General features: G+C 38.5%; 2 protein-coding genes, 3 long non-coding RNA genes and 1 pseudogene across 6 annotated transcripts; 3 read left to right on the forward strand and 3 right to left on the reverse strand.

Moving 5' to 3' along the window:
- The window catches only part of LOC130688136 (zinc finger protein 311-like), a 3,642-nt pseudogene extending 3,025 nt beyond the window's left edge, over window positions 1-617 (reverse strand).
- A 775-nt stretch (window positions 618-1,392) lies between these two features.
- LOC130697493 (protein transport protein Sec24A-like) lies at window positions 1,393-5,777 on the forward strand. The gene is made up of 15 exons (XM_057520393.2): window positions 1,393-1,749; window positions 2,147-2,473; window positions 2,564-2,698; window positions 2,778-2,996; window positions 3,067-3,193; window positions 3,276-3,385; window positions 3,462-3,833; window positions 3,891-4,134; window positions 4,202-4,534; window positions 4,595-4,702; window positions 4,773-4,945; window positions 5,006-5,143; window positions 5,205-5,402; window positions 5,467-5,570; window positions 5,638-5,777. Exons 2-15 carry the CDS (start codon window positions 2,309-2,311, stop codon window positions 5,747-5,749), a joined length of 2,538 nt encoding a protein of 845 aa, XP_057376376.1. The 5' UTR covers window positions 1,393-1,749; window positions 2,147-2,308; the 3' UTR covers window positions 5,750-5,777.
- A 448-nt stretch (window positions 5,778-6,225) lies between these two features.
- LOC130697492 (uncharacterized) lies at window positions 6,226-7,876 on the reverse strand. The gene is made up of 3 exons (XM_057520392.2): window positions 7,721-7,876; window positions 7,348-7,664; window positions 6,226-7,266 (listed from the first exon to the last, which is right to left on the reverse strand). The coding sequence occupies exons 2-3, from the start codon at window positions 7,630-7,632 to the stop codon at window positions 6,370-6,372; spliced, it is 1,182 nt and encodes a 393-aa protein (XP_057376375.1). The 5' UTR covers window positions 7,633-7,664; window positions 7,721-7,876; the 3' UTR covers window positions 6,226-6,369.
- A 761-nt stretch (window positions 7,877-8,637) lies between these two features.
- On the forward strand, window positions 8,638-9,917 carry LOC130697342 (uncharacterized). Of its 2 annotated transcripts, none has more exons than XR_009002811.2 (6): window positions 8,638-8,741; window positions 8,812-8,995; window positions 9,058-9,157; window positions 9,229-9,394; window positions 9,496-9,792; window positions 9,846-9,917. It is a non-coding gene; the product is annotated as an uncharacterized LOC130697342 (long non-coding RNA). The 2 variants fall into 2 exon arrangements; XR_009002812.2 differs by having other exon boundaries at window positions 9,315-9,394.
- A 71-nt stretch (window positions 9,918-9,988) lies between these two features.
- On the forward strand, window positions 9,989-11,164 carry LOC132087828 (uncharacterized). Its single transcript, XR_009420663.1, has 4 exons — window positions 9,989-10,115; window positions 10,186-10,369; window positions 10,432-10,776; window positions 10,880-11,164. It is a non-coding gene; the product is annotated as an uncharacterized LOC132087828 (long non-coding RNA).
- A 1,461-nt stretch (window positions 11,165-12,625) lies between these two features.
- LOC130697338 (uncharacterized) lies at window positions 12,626-13,919 on the reverse strand. Its single transcript, XR_009420658.1, has 3 exons — window positions 13,766-13,919; window positions 13,358-13,703; window positions 12,626-13,286 (listed from the first exon to the last, which is right to left on the reverse strand). It is a non-coding gene; the product is annotated as an uncharacterized LOC130697338 (long non-coding RNA).
- Window positions 13,920-14,746: the final 827 nt, after the last annotated feature.

Here is a 14,746-nt window from a genome sequence, read left to right on the forward strand (position 1 = left end):
ATAATTTTAGATTCAATTTAAGTTTTTGGTCACAACAATTCAGGAGGAATCAGCATATGGAATTTTAAAGAAGCCGCCAATCCGCTTTTACATCTGCAGCCGAAGCTCCACTGTTGCTCCTTCCGGCAAGGTTTTCCAAAATGTCCCCATGTAAAGTTGAGCTTGTTTAACACGACCATCGCTTATTCCATGTTTCTGACGTGATCCATATATTTTTTTAATACAGGCTTGCTCAAGTCTTAGCCAGATCAGTGGCATTTCCAGATGGACGCTTTTGAGATTGTTAGATTCGAGCATCACATGATGCCGGAATGCTACCTGACCTTCCAGGTGTAGGTAGTATAGAGGGAAAAGCTTCATCATTCGACACACCAATTTCTCGTCCAATAGTGTTAGTGCGACAATTCTCCTATTTAAGAGAGATCGTCGTTAAAGAAATTTTTAGAATCTTTTTTCAAAAGATTATGATTTGACTTTGTATTGCATGGGAGTATCTGCGTTCATTATTATTCTAACAGTTGGCTCGTTGTAGTACTGATACTATTTTCCTCTTTACTTTGCATTATATGTTAGGAATTTTAATACACTCGATTAAGTGCCAATACCGTTTTAGTCATATTAGAAAACGTAAACCTATATATTGATTCAAGTTTATAGCAAAATACCTCATACACGGAAGCTTAGTTCTACATTTTACTGGGAAACCTCTGCTTTAACAGGTTCCTATTTCAGTATACGTTGAACCCTAATTAAATTTCCCTTAAGTAACGTTCATACATGATTTGATTATCTAGCCGTCGTTGATCTTATGACGAATGAACTTGTAAAGAGATTTGAAATTAATATTGATGCAGCAAACTAGGTTGTTTGACTTTGCAAGGTTGCCAGTCGTTTCATAGTATGAATGAACGCGTATTTTTCGGGCATTTCCACGTCGACAACTAAAATACTAAAAATATAAAAATCCTTATAGAAGACTTACTATACGTATTTTAAAATGAAATGTTTCCTTAAATATTGTTTTGCCCAGATTACGAAGCATTTTCGTAAAAAATTTATTAAATTTTTTCTAATTATGACTTGGGCAATGTTGGCTTTTTAGTCTACTGTCAAGTTGCAGAAACAGGATTTTGGTACTTTTGGTATGCTATCTTCTAGTCCATGAATTGGGTCATCTTTGATCGAACTAACCGGAAAGTATGACCCTAATTGGAATACCTTAGAAGTTGTATGTTATAATTTAAGAGTAAAGTTTTATTAGTGTACTAAAGGTCGTATTTTGACGTTTTCCAAAGAAAACTACCTTCTAAATGGTTTACACTGTGGACTGTAGTGACTGAGATACAGTTGGGGGGGGGGGGGGGGTGGGGGGGGAGTTTATTTTTTTCTTAGCAATGGCTTCCCAGCCTCCTGTTCAATATAATGTGATGTCGCCAGCAAGGCCTAATGTGACAGGAACTTCCCAACCACCCATACTTCAACGTCCAATAGCAAGTAATGGGATTGGACAACCATCAACTGGTTCTCGATTTCCCGTGCCTGCAACATCAAATTCTGTTCCTGTGTTAGCCAACACAAATTCACAGTGGGCTAGACCCCCTGTTTCAAGCCAGTTTGCACCAAGTCTGATGAGTCAACCCAGTTTTACAGCAGGAGGTCAACAACAGTATAACCCAGCAATTCCTGGACAAAACTCACCAAGGCCTGTGTTGGAAACTCTGAGCTCAAGACCTCCCAGCAGTTCTTCAGGTATCTACTTTTGTGTCTGCATATTTTATTTAAAGAATGAAACTGCAAGAAAGAACAAAATTGTGGTGTAATATTACCTCCATTAATTTGTCACACTTAAAGGTACAATTTTTGTTATTGAATTTCTTAGTTCATTTTCCCATAAACTTTTTTTAAAATGGACATTCAGTTCAGAAATTGGTCAATTTGTGCTTGTGCCAAATAACAGGATGTACTTGTTTTGAATCTAGTTTTATAAATTTTGCATTTTTTACTTCTGTTTTTCGTTTTCTGATAGAAAACTGATGAACAAGGTGTATCCACTACTTTTATCTGTCTTCTAAAGACATAGTTAGTTCTTTAAGGTAAATCAACAAAGATTATTCTTTAAGTTAACAATTTTCTGTCTTAGCTTTAGGTCCCCCTTTGAACAGTTATCAAAGTGGTCAGTCCAACATTAATGGAAACTTGGGCCCTCCATTGGCGAATGGTGTGAGAACCCCAACAGCTTATTCCGATGTTAACTACTCTGCCCCTGCGTCCAGCAGCATGGGATACTGCTCACCTGTAGGACCTCAATATGCTTCACAAAATTTCATGCCGCCCCAGTTACACCCTGGAACAGGCCCTCCGATGGGGAGACCAGCTGGGCCCCGTACCTCAGCAACAGTATAATACTGGATATCCAAGTTACTCATCAGCATCTGGTCAATTACCACCAATTTCTGGTATTCACACTCAGCAGGTTGTTAAAAACAAAAGTAGTTTTTTTTTTCAAATTTCCTCTCCGACCAATTAAGTGACAGAGTAGTAACTAACCATATTACTTCCGCAGCTAAGTTATCCTGCTGCACCTGTGTTACCTAATGCTCCAGTCAACCAATTTCAAAATTTTAACTCATCAATCGACAAGATGGCATCCCAGATGAATACCATGTCTGTAACTCAAACAGGATTTGACAAAATTTGGGTATGTCTTCGGTTCTGCATTAATGCCACGTTAGCTTCCTGTTGAATATTAACTTACCGACATTTATTTTTTGCTGAAGGGCCACGAAAACGTGGATTTACTCCAAGTGCGAAATATTTTGCCAGCTCAAGGTGTGGAAACTCCTCGTATCCGCCTTAGACAAGAACATTTAAATAATGTACATTGCAGCCACGACATCTTTCGCTGTACTTTGACGAAAATTCCTGAAACGAATTCCATTTTGCAAAAATCTCGTCTCCCACTGGGAGTGTTGATACATCCCTTCAAAGATTTGACGGTAAACAATTAAGAACCCTATGTCGAAATCTACGTTAAATACTAACAGGTTTCATTTTGCCCTCTTTCAGCAATTGCCTGTAATACAGTGTCAAACTATCGTTCGCTGCCGATCTTGTCGGACGTACATCAATCCTTTCGTTTATTTTGTGGATCAGCGGCGATGGAAATGCAATTTGTGCTTCCGAGTGAACGACTGTAAGAATAATTCAACGTTATAATCCAAGTTAATAGGCATTTCGGCTAAGCATACCTAAATCATTATTTGTCTGGTGGCTAGTGCCTGATGAGTTCCAATACGATCCGATGAGCAACAGTTACGGCGATCCTACACGCCGCCCTGAAATAAAAAATGCTACTATTGAATTTATAGCTCCAGCTGAATACATGGTACGTGGCACAAAAATTCTGTTCTATTCTATGTTCCATGCATAAACGATCTTCTTGTGGTTTCTGTTTAACTTAGCTTCGACCTCCCCAGCCTCCTGTTTATCTTTATCTTTTGGATGTCAGTCACGTAGCAGTTGAAACGGGCTATTTGAAGCTTTTTTGTGATGTTCTTTTGGAAGAGCTGGAAAAAATTCCAGGGGATAGCAGAACGCAGATTGGTTTCATAACGTTTGCCAGCAGCGTTCAGTTCTATAATCTCGCGGAGAACTTAAATCAACCACACCAATTGGTTGTGTCGGATATCGAGGATATCTTTCTACCATGTCCTAACGATTTGTTGGTAAATTTAAATGAAAGTAAGAGGCTGGTCATTGAACTCTTAGAACAACTCCCTGTTAAATTCAACAACACAGCGGAGTGCAGTAGTGCCTTGGGGGCTGCTTTACAGGTATTTTTGTTTGACAAAATTGTATTAAACGCTGTCTTATAATCGTTTAAAAAATAGGCTGCATATAAGATGGTAAGTCCCACTGGCGGTCGTATTACGGTATTCCAAGCATCGTTACCTAATATTGGTCCGGGAGCCCTAAAGCCGAGGGAAGACCCGAATCAGCGAGCAGCCAAAGATGTGCCTAACTTGAATGCGGCCACGGATTTCTATAAAAAATTTGCTCTCGATTGTTCTGGTCAGCAAGTGGCAGTAGACCTGTTTTTGCTGGGTGGTCAATATATGGATATTGCTTCACTCTGTGAGTATTACCTAACTGGTGTTTTTATTTGCATCAATCTAATGTTTTTTCTTCTTGGCCTTCACAGCGTGTGCGTCAAAGTTCTCTGGTGGATGTATGTATCATTTCCCGAGCTTCCACTACGTCCACAACTTGCCACAGGTTGAACGGTTGGAACATTCTTTGCGTCGGTATCTAACGCGCAAGATTGGCTTTGAATCCGTGATGCGTATTCGCTGTACTCATGGCCTATCAATCCATACTTTCCACGGAAATTTTTTTGTGCGTTCGACTGATTTATTATCTCTGCCAAATATTAACCCGGACGCAGGATTTGGTCTACAAGTTTCAATTGACGAAAATTTAAGCGAAGTCCAAAACATATGCTTTCAGGCAGCACTTCTTTACACTTCAAGCAAAGGTAACGTTTCATTACTTCAAATTTTATTCACTCTAATGAACCCTACCATGTTCGGAATAGGTGAGAGACGTATACGACACACGATGTGTTTGCCGATCGCCAGCACGGTTGCAGACGTCATTCAGTCGGCAGATCAGCAGTGCATTGTCGGGTTATTAGCTAAAATGGGTAAACTGCCCTTCATATATTTTTAAATGATTTCGTTATCGTAATTCAATGGAAATTTTCACTTTTCTAGCCGTCGACCGTTCGCTGCATTCGAGTATCAGTGACGCGCGAGATGCCATTGTCAATGTTTGTGTAGACGTTTTATCAGCCTATAAAGCAACCATGAGCTCTGCAACATCAGGACTGTACGCACCTTCCAACCTAAGGTTGTTGCCTCTATATTTGGCGGCTCTATTGAAATCGGTTTGTTTTGTTTGAAACTACGTTTGCAGAAAGCTTTACGTCCATTTTTTTAACACGTAGGTTGCCTTTAGAACAGGACAAAGTACTCGACTGGATGACCGAGTCTTTGCCATGAACCAGCTGAAAGTATTGCCTTTATCTCAACTAATTCTGTCCGTTTACCCGGATCTGTATGCAATTCACAATTTGCACGATCAGGTAAACCAGGAATTCCGCATGTCAGTCTAAATTTGAAATAAAATAAAAAAATTTCGGACAGGGAGCCATAAGTCAAGGAGAGATGGTGATACCTCAACCTGGGCGTTTACATCTTTCTGCGGAAATGGTCGATTCGTCTGGGGCATATCTACTTGACACTGGGGATGTCATTTACCTATATGTCGGCCGCAATGTTCATCCAGCTTTCGTAGAAAATGTACTTGGTTCATCGAATTTCCAATCTTTGCCAGAGCAAATGGTGAGATTACTGTATGTGGAATAGTAGGCTAGATATTTTTTTTCTTAACTTGCATTTTTCGCAGTTCGAGTTGCCTGAACTAGAAACGGCTGAATCAGAAAGGCTAAGGAACTTTTTGATTCATTTGCAAAATCAGAGACCGTATCCAGCTGTGCTACAGCTCATCAGGTACAATTCTTTTGATGAGTCAACTTTTAGTGGAACTCCGCACAATGTGGTTTATCTTTTCTTTCAGGGAAGACAGTCAAATTCGTCACCTCTTCTCGAGTCATCTTGTCGACGGTCGGACGGAGTCCTCGCTTTCGTACTACGAATTCTTGCAGCATCTAAAGAATCAGATAAAATAACCTCACAATAAAATAATTCTTCAATATCGCACTTTTCTAATTTCGGTTTTAGCCAACGAGGTATGTGATTGGTGTTTGTTAATTTGGCATTTCCGAACCAATCCATACATGGGGACAAGTAATAACTGTGTTTGCATACCTTGGGCCGTCTTTTTGTACAACTGTAGCATTAGATCAAGCCAATTGTAAGAGGGAATTTTGCGCCACGCAAAAGTGCTGCTGATTGTTTGCGTTTGTTTTGGAATAAGTTTCGTTGGGATTCTTTCCAAAATATTTTATAATACCAAAACTGGATTGTTGACTCTTTTGAGCAAAATTCACTCTTCATTCCCATTTCCCTGTTGCATCCAAAACCTGTATGAGTGGTTTGTCTATCTTTGGGTGTCATCTTATAGCAAAAATAATCGAATTCTATACACAATTGTAAAGAAAACCCTACCAATTTGCTCTGTCAAATAAACATTGTATTATCAGTTATCACAGTATTTTGTCTACTGTTTTATCTGTGCCATTTAGACCAATTTACAAGGAGATGGCATCAGCTCATCTATAAGGTGTGCAATTACGCATCACCCAGTGCTTTTGTCGTTGGTGAACTGCCGAAAATTGATCTATCGGCATCATCTCCTCCTTGTAGATTCGGCATATCTTTCTAGCCAAGTAGCGAATTCGCCCAAGTCTGGCAAAGGTACCACAGATGATTTTTCTTTGATGTGGAGAGCCCATTTTCCCCGCAAATCTTCAGATATCTTGTTCACTAAACCAGAGAGTTCCAGAGCAGCGAAACTATGAATCTCGTTTGCACAACCCACCGCCTTCAAAATTGCTAAAATGTGTTGTACTTTTTCGGATAAGTCGCCAAGCGAAGACTGTAGATTGTTCGAGTCGATTGGAACCAATTTCCTAAGCCCTTCAAAGCACGAGCGAACCACTAGTAAAGGGTGTCCATAGTGGTTACTGAGATGAGTGAGCAGCTTGCGATAGCGGCCAGGGTGGCTAAAATGCGACACAAATTTTTGGCGGAGTTCAGGTGAAAGAAGTTCTTCCAAGTAGATCATCCGCAGTGTATCGTTGGGCATTGCATCGTGGATCCATGTCTTGAAGCGTTGTATGAAAAAAGGCCAGTCCATGGGGTTGCCGGTAAACGGCTCCAAGCCAACGTGAGGCGGCCAGGAAGATTGATCGCCAACGCACCAGTCCCAACAACAGAATGAATTACTGGAAGTCGGGGACGGTGGCAACACTCGTTCATCCAGTGAAAATTCAGCTGAAGAAGGCAGCTGAGCGATCCAGGAATCTGGAAGCGAACACGGTTGACAGTGGGGAATGGAAGGAATGGACGCTGAGGAAGACAGTGTGGAATTCGTTTTGCTAAGACAATATCGTTCTTCTCGATTTTGCTGCTCTAGCTGTTGGAAGTGATCCATCCGCTGAATTTCTCGACGAGTTTTCTCTAGTTCTTGGTGTCTTTTTTCGGATTCCGGACTGCGTCTATTACCTAAAGTTCCTCTTTCGCCCTATGTTTGAGTATGTTAATTTCCATATTTGAAGTTATGGATGCCGTTTTTGGTTATATGGACTAATTGATTAAATTTTACCTTGACAGCATGACTGCTTTCTAAGTACTGTGACATTTGACTGGTGCTGCTCGATCGCCGGAGACAGCCAAACAACTCTTGCTTTCCCTCATCAGAAGCTGCCTTCGTTTGCATGTGATGTTGAACCTTAGAAGTTGTTCGAGTGAACCGTACTTTGGCTGTTTGCCGGTAAAAATGGGAGCAACCAGAATCGTTTTCAGATTCACTGCCAGTCGAATCGTACGATTCTTCACATGCAGAATAACGATAGCCGGTACCTTTACCATTAGAGTGTACTGACGACATGGCAACTGAAACCACGTGGTGGCCTTGGGCGACTGTGAAAATTGACAAATTGTTCTGGATGTTACATTTAAGCCACAAAAATTCTTACCTGAAACGTGATGAAATTTATAGAACAAGATAGTGGATAACTAAACTGTGGCACAATCGAGAAAAATTATTGGCGTCGCTTTAAAGTTCAACGACGTCTCGTGTTTCACTGTGACTCGTGACTGCCGTGCGAGTTGTGAACTGTGAAGCACAGGGCCGAGTAGTACTAATAGCAATGTGGTGGACCCTAAATCAACCCATTTTTAAAATCGAGGGTGTGGTAGTGAATCAAATGAGGTACAATATCGTGCAACAAACGAAATCGCGCGCTCAGCCTTGTTCACTTTTGATATACGTTTCGTGTGACTGCAAAGATCATGTGAGCTATCTATAAAACCCTTACTGCCAACAAAACCTTACTCTCTCAGTAAAGGCACACTATAAGTACCTTGACAAAAATAAAAGTATGCCATTAACCGAACATACATTGAAATTTCTTTATATTGCTATGGCAATCCGTTTTATATGGCAATCCGTTTTACATTTAAAAAAAAAAAAATGTCGAGAAAAAAAAAAAAAATCGCACTTTTTTCTTTTTTTCCGACACGTAGCCATCTACCGCTCAGACTCATTATTACTGGCGTAGGCAATTTCAGTCCATTGGATGCCATTCGCAGTTAGTTCAGTAGCGTGGCTGGAGAACAAAGCGTGGCTGGAGGAACAATTGAAAAATGGATAAGATAATACAACAAAAGGATGGTAAGTATAAACATTATTATATTGGTTTTCAATTATTAATTATTGTTTATTAGATCAAATTATGAAGCTGCAGGCCCAATTATTGGAACAACACAAAATATTAGATAACAGCAAAGCTAAGGATGGTAAGGCCTAATACGTAATGATTCTATTTATTTGCTTTTATTCATTTGTGTTTTGTAGCTCAAATTTTGAGTCTACAAGCTCAGCTATGGGAAAAGAACAAATTGGAACGGAACAGTTTCCAAACAGTGAAGGAGGTTTTTCCAAACTCATCCCTAACTGAACGTGAGGATGAATTGGCATTAGGCGAACACAGTCAGGTACCTAAACTTTTCAAATAAGAATTCAAAATAAGTATAGAATTTTAACAAGCAATGATTTATTGTTTAGTTATTCAGTCCACCATCAGACAGTGCGTTAAATTTAAATTCTGTTAGTGCTGCACTAAAAGAATTGTTCGTAATCAGTCCATGCAGCGATGGAACTGAACAATTGTGGGACCGTATTTGGGCTGAAAATGGGTGTGGTACGGAAACCCAGAAATGGCACGAGTTCAACCTAAAACATGGATTAGGTACTTCCCGGTTCTTTGTCTATCGAAAAAGTATTTTGAATGCTATTATTTTGCATTCACAGAATTTTAGCGGGGGATCAAGTCAAATATGGAAGTGTTACAGGATGGAAGAGTCAGCCTGTAGTTGAAAAAACACAGAGTGCATTACCGTTAAGGTGTGAGGTAAAGTAATAGAGTGATGCAAGTTGTCTAATGAGAAGTACCATATTGTGTTAATGAATCTGGTACAACAGCAATCCTTTATAGTTCTGTCACAGCTAGAAGCCTCAAATAATTCTGCTTCTCTTGCTAAAGAACAACTTGTCCTTTACGTTCACAGTGTTGGTGAAACTGGGTACTTAAATGGCCCTAAGATTTTGCTGCCGTTGCAGAGATGAACATCATACATGGACTCTTTAGGTATGAAAGGAATTTTCTTCAAATAATTTTGAATTTATGGCAAAGCATTTCTCCTGCTTTTTGCCAACCATGTCTAATCTAAAAAAAAAATTATCCAATAGGAAAGGATTTTCAGCATACTGGGAACACAACTATCAACAATGCAACATTCTACGCGTGCTATTTTATCATTCAAGAGCCTTATACAATGATTTTCATCTGCAATTTGTATGGCCTTTCCCAAGCTTCTGCCAGAAGTTGAATCTATAAGTCATGTAAGTCACATGAGCAACAATTGAGATGCTTAATGGTGTTGTTTTTCTTTTCTCAGCATAGGTTAATAGTAACGTGGATGGAGAGAATAACGCGTGGCTGGAGGAACAATTGAAAAATGGATAAGATAATACAACAAAAGGATGGTAAGTATAAACATTATTATATTGGTTTTCAATTATTAATTATTGTTTATTAGATCAAATTATGAAGCTGCAGGCCCAATTATTGGAACAACACAAAATATTAGATAACAGCAAAGCTAAGGATGGTAAGGGCTTATACGTAATGATTCTATTTATTTGCTTTTATTCATTTGTGTTTTGTAGCTCAAATTTTGAGTCTACAAGCTCAGCTAGGAGAAAAGAACAAATTGGAATGGAACAGTTTCCAAACAGTGAAGGAGGTTTTTCCAAACTCATCCCTAACTGAACATGAGGATGAATTGGCATTAGGCGAACACAGTCAGGTACCTAAACTTTTCAAATAAGAATTCAAAATAAGTATAGAATTTTAACAAACAATTATTTATTGCTTAGTTATTCAGTCTACCACCTGACAGTGTGTTAAAGTTAAATTCTGTTAGTGCTGCACTAAAAGAATTGTTAGTAATAAGTCAATGCAGCGAAGGAATTGAACAATTGTGGGATCGTATTTGGGCTGAAAATAGGTGTGGTACGGAAACCCAGAAATAGCATGAGTTCAACATAAAACATGAATTAGGTACTTTTCGGTTTTTTGTCTATCGAAACAGTATTTTTAATGCTATTATTTTGCATTCACAGAATTCTAGTGGGGAATCAAGTCAAGTCTAGAAGTGTTACAGGATGGAAGAGTGAGCCTACAGTTGAAAAACACTGAAAGTGCATTACCATTAAGGTATGAGGTAAAGTAATAGAGTATGCAAATTGTCTAATGAGAAGTACCATCTTGTGTGAATGAATCCTGTGTAACAGCAATCCTTTATAGTTCTGTTATAGCTAGAAGCCTCAAATAATTCTGCTTCTCTTGCTAAAGAACAACTTGTCCTTTACACTCAGAGTGTTGGTGAAGCTGGGTACTTAAATGGCCCTAAAGATGTTTCACTTCACTGGCATTGCAGCGATGAACATCATACATGGACTCTTTAGGTATGAAAGGATTTTTCTTGAAAAATTTTTGAATTTATGATGAAGCTTTTCTCCTCCTTTTTGCCAACCATGTCTTATCTACAAAAAAAAATTTATCCAATAGGAAAGGATTTTCAGCATACTGGGAACACAACTATCAACAATGCAACATTCTAGGGGTGTTATTTTATCCTTCAAGAGCCTTATACAATGATTTTTATCTACAATTTGTATGGCCTTTCCCGAGCTTCTGCCAGAAGTTGAATCTATGAGTCATGTAAGTCACATGAGCAACAATTGAGATGCTTAATGGTGTTGTTTTTCTTTTCTCAGTGTAGGTTAATAGTAACATTGGATCTGAAAAAATTCTTGGTTGGGGCATGACACTGAATAAATTGTAATGATTGGATGGATGACATGATATTTCTATACTTCATTCGGATTCCCGAGACGGTATTTGATATTTAAAAAATTGAAGTGCATATCTGGGCTCCCTTCCTTTCCGTAGCCCCGTTTCCCCTTGACTCGTAATAAGCCCGTAGGGGGTCATGCCCCTACTGTACGGTATATATAAAAATAACATATACCGAGGTTTGGAGGGCTCTGGCCGGAAAGGGGACGTGGGGGTCCGCTTAGTCCGATGATGTGTTCACGGAGGGCGACGTGGCTATCCACAAATCCGAACTAAAGGTTAATCGCTCCAGTAAAAATGTTCCATATCTTCGGCTCTTCTTCCGGCTTCTCTTAGCCAATCACCGGGTAATCTCCCCGGTGGGTCAACAAGGCAGTGTCTCCCCCTGTCTGGGTTGACGGCAACTTTTGAAAGGGCTATTGTGCCTTTTTAAAGTTGCAAAAATAATTGTAATGTGCAGAGAATTGTCAATAAAATTTTTTTTATAAAATATTTTTTGCAAAATTCGTTTCTTTCATTGTCTGTATTCGCTGTGTTCACACGTTACACTTTTTATATTTAGGTTGCTTAATTCACCTTTATTGTTTTTGTCACCTTTGATGGTAAGCATTGTTTCCATTGGTTTATCGTTTATCTGTAACTATTATTTATTACACTCTTTGAATTGTTCAACTTAGATTCAAGGAACAATCTGGATATTTTATAAAGTAATTTTGTATTTTGTTTTACTCGTATGGGAACCGATCCCCAGACATTGAGCGTGCGACGCCGATGCTCTAACATTGAGCCACGAGATATATCTAAATTTTTTATTATCGCATATCATATGTTATCGTCTAGGATGTTTATGCAGTCTTTCACAACTATATGTTTATCTTTCTATTGCTTCCATAAGGTTCTTAGCTCTGTGGTAGAGCTTTTATCTGCGATACCTGTTACCCTGGGTTCAAACCTCAGTAGATGTGTAAAAATGAAGTAGAATATTGTACAAGAGTATGTTGCAGAATTGCATTTCAGTTTTATTCTAAGTGTAAATGCAAGTCCACAAGTGACTAGAAAAAAAAGCCAACTTAAAATCATATGATTCGTGGCTCATTGGTAGAGCATCGGCGAGGTATGCCGAACATCCAGGGTTCGATCCCTGGATAATAATAGAATGCTTACAGATAAACGATAAACCAATACCCGTCACCTTACCATCAAATGTGACAAAAACAAATAAAGCAAAGCCAAAAAAAAAAAATTGATAAATGTAATGTGTGAACAAAGCTAACACAGACAATGAAAGAAACGAATTTTGCAAAAAATATTTTATAAAAAAAATTTTATTGACAATTCTCTTCACATTACAATTATTTTTGCAACTTTAAAAAGGCACAATAGCCCTTTCAAAAGTTGCCGTCAACCCAGGCAGGGGGAGACACTGCCTTGTTGACCCACCGGGGAGATCACCCGGTGATTGGCTAAGAGAAGCCGGAAGAAGAGCTGAAGATTTGGAACATTTTTACAGGAGCGATTAACCTTTAGTTCGGATTTGTGGGCAGCCACATCACCCTCCGTGAACACATCATCGGACGAAGCGGCACCCCACGTCCCCTTTCCGGCCAGAGCCCTCCAAACCTCGGTATATGTTGTTTTTATATATACCGTACAGTAGGGGCATGACCCCCTACGGGCTTATTATGAGTCAAGGGGAAACGGGGCTTCAGAAAAGAAGGGAGCCCAGATATGCACTTCAATTTTTTAAATATCAAATACCGTCTGGGGAATCCGAATTAAGTATAGCAATGTCATGTCATCCATCCAATCAATACAATTTATTCAGTGTCTTGCCCCAACCAAGAATCTTTTCAGATCCAATGTTACTATTAACCTATATTGAGAAAAGAAAAACAACACCGTTAAACACATCAATTGTTGATCATGGAACTTACATGACTCATAGATTCAACTTCTGGTGGAAGCTTGGGAAAGGACATACAAATTGCAGATTAACTTCATTGTATAAGGCTCTTGAATGATAAACTAGCACCTGTAGAATGTTGCATTGTTGATAGTTGTGTTCCCAGTACATGAAAATCCTTTCCTATTGGATAAAATTTTTTTTGGTAGATAAGACCTGGTTGGCAAAAAGGAGGAGAAATTCTTCGTCATAAATTCAAAATTATTTGAAGAAAAATCCTTTCATACCTAAAGAGTCCATGTATGATGTTCATCTCTGCAATAGCAGCAAAATTAAAACATCTTTAGGGCCATTTAAGTACCCAGTTTCCCCAACACTCTGAACGTAAAGGACAAGTTGTTCTTTAGACAGAGAAGCAGAATTATTTGAGGCTTCTAGCTGTGACAGAACTATAAAGGATTGCTGTTGTACTGGATTCATTAACACAAGATGGTACTTCTCATTAGGCAATTTGCATTACTCTATTAATTTACCTCACACCTTACGGTAATGCACTCTCAGTGTTTTTTCATCTGTAGGCTCACTCTTCCATCCTGTAACACTTCCAGACTTGATTTGATCCCCCGTTAAAATCTGTGAATGCAAAATAATAGCATTAAAAATACTTTTTCGATAGACAAAAAACCGAAAAGTACCTAATCCATGTTTCATGTTGAACTTGTGCCATTTCTGGGTTTCTGTACCACACCCATTTTCGGCCCAAATACGTTCCCACAATTGTTCAGTTCCTTCACTGCATGAGCTTATTACTAACGATTCTTTTAGTGCAGCACTAATAGAATTTAAATTTAACACACTGTCATGTGGTGGACTGAATAACTAAGCAATAAATAATTGTTTGTTAAAATTCTATACTTATTTTGAATTCTTATTTGAAAACTTTAGGTACCTGGCTGTGTTCACCTAATGCCAACTCATCCTCACGTTCAGTTAGAGATGAGTTTTGAAAAACCTCCTTCACTGTTTGGAAACTGTTCCGTTCCAATTTGTTCTTTTCCCCTAGCTGAGCTTGAAGACTCAAAATTTGAGCTACAAAACACGAATGAATAAAAGCAAATAAATAGAATCATTACGTGTTAGGCCTACGATCCTTAGCTTTGTTATCTAATATTTTGTGTTGTTCCAATAACTGGGCCTGCAGCTTCATAATTTGATCTAATAAACAATAATTAATAATTGAAAACCAATATAATAATGTTTATACTTACCATTTTTTTGTTTTATTATCTTATCCATTTTTCAATTGTTCCTCCAGCCACGCGTTGTTCTCCAGTCACGCTACTCAATTAACTGCTAATGGGATACAATTAACTCAAATTGCTTACATTCCTGTAATAACGAAACCGACTGATAGATGGCTACGGGTAGAAAAAAGAGAAAAAAGTGCGATTTTTTTTTTTTTTTTTTTTTTTTTTTTTTTTTTTTTTAAATGTAAAACGGATTGCCATAATTGCCATAGTTTTACACAAAAAAAAAAAATATTTCGCCAAAAAAAAAAAAAAAAATTACACTTTTTTCTTTTTTTCGATCCGTAGCCAGCTACCGGTCAGAATCGTTATTACTATGGCAATCCGTTTTACACAAAAAAAAAAAAAAATTTCGCCAAAAAAAAAAAA

Source organism: Daphnia carinata, chromosome 3 (assembly GCF_022539665.2).
Source record: "Daphnia carinata strain CSIRO-1 chromosome 3, CSIRO_AGI_Dcar_HiC_V3, whole genome shotgun sequence".
NCBI classification, from domain to species: Eukaryota; Metazoa; Arthropoda; class Branchiopoda; order Diplostraca; family Daphniidae; genus Daphnia; species Daphnia carinata.

Bases quoted from the DNA above. Each gene is read 5' to 3' on its own strand.
- LOC130697493 (XM_057520393.2), top strand. From the start codon at position 2,309: ATGCTTCACAAAATTTCATGCCGCCCCAGTTACACCCTGGAACAGGCC. The intron at 2,474-2,563 runs GTTGTTAAAAAC...TTACTTCCGCAG, and splicing joins CTGGTATTCACACTCAGCAG to CTAAGTTATCCTGCTGCACC. The intron at 5,144-5,204 runs GTAAACCAGGAA...AATTTCGGACAG, and splicing joins TTCACAATTTGCACGATCAG to GGAGCCATAAGTCAAGGAGA.
- LOC130697492 (XM_057520392.2), bottom strand. From the start codon at position 7,632: ATGTCGTCAGTACACTCTAATGGTAAAGGTACCGGCTATCGTTATTCT. The intron at 7,267-7,347 runs GTAAAATTTAAT...ACTCAAACATAG, and splicing joins AAAGCAGTCATGCTGTCAAG to GGCGAAAGAGGAACTTTAGG.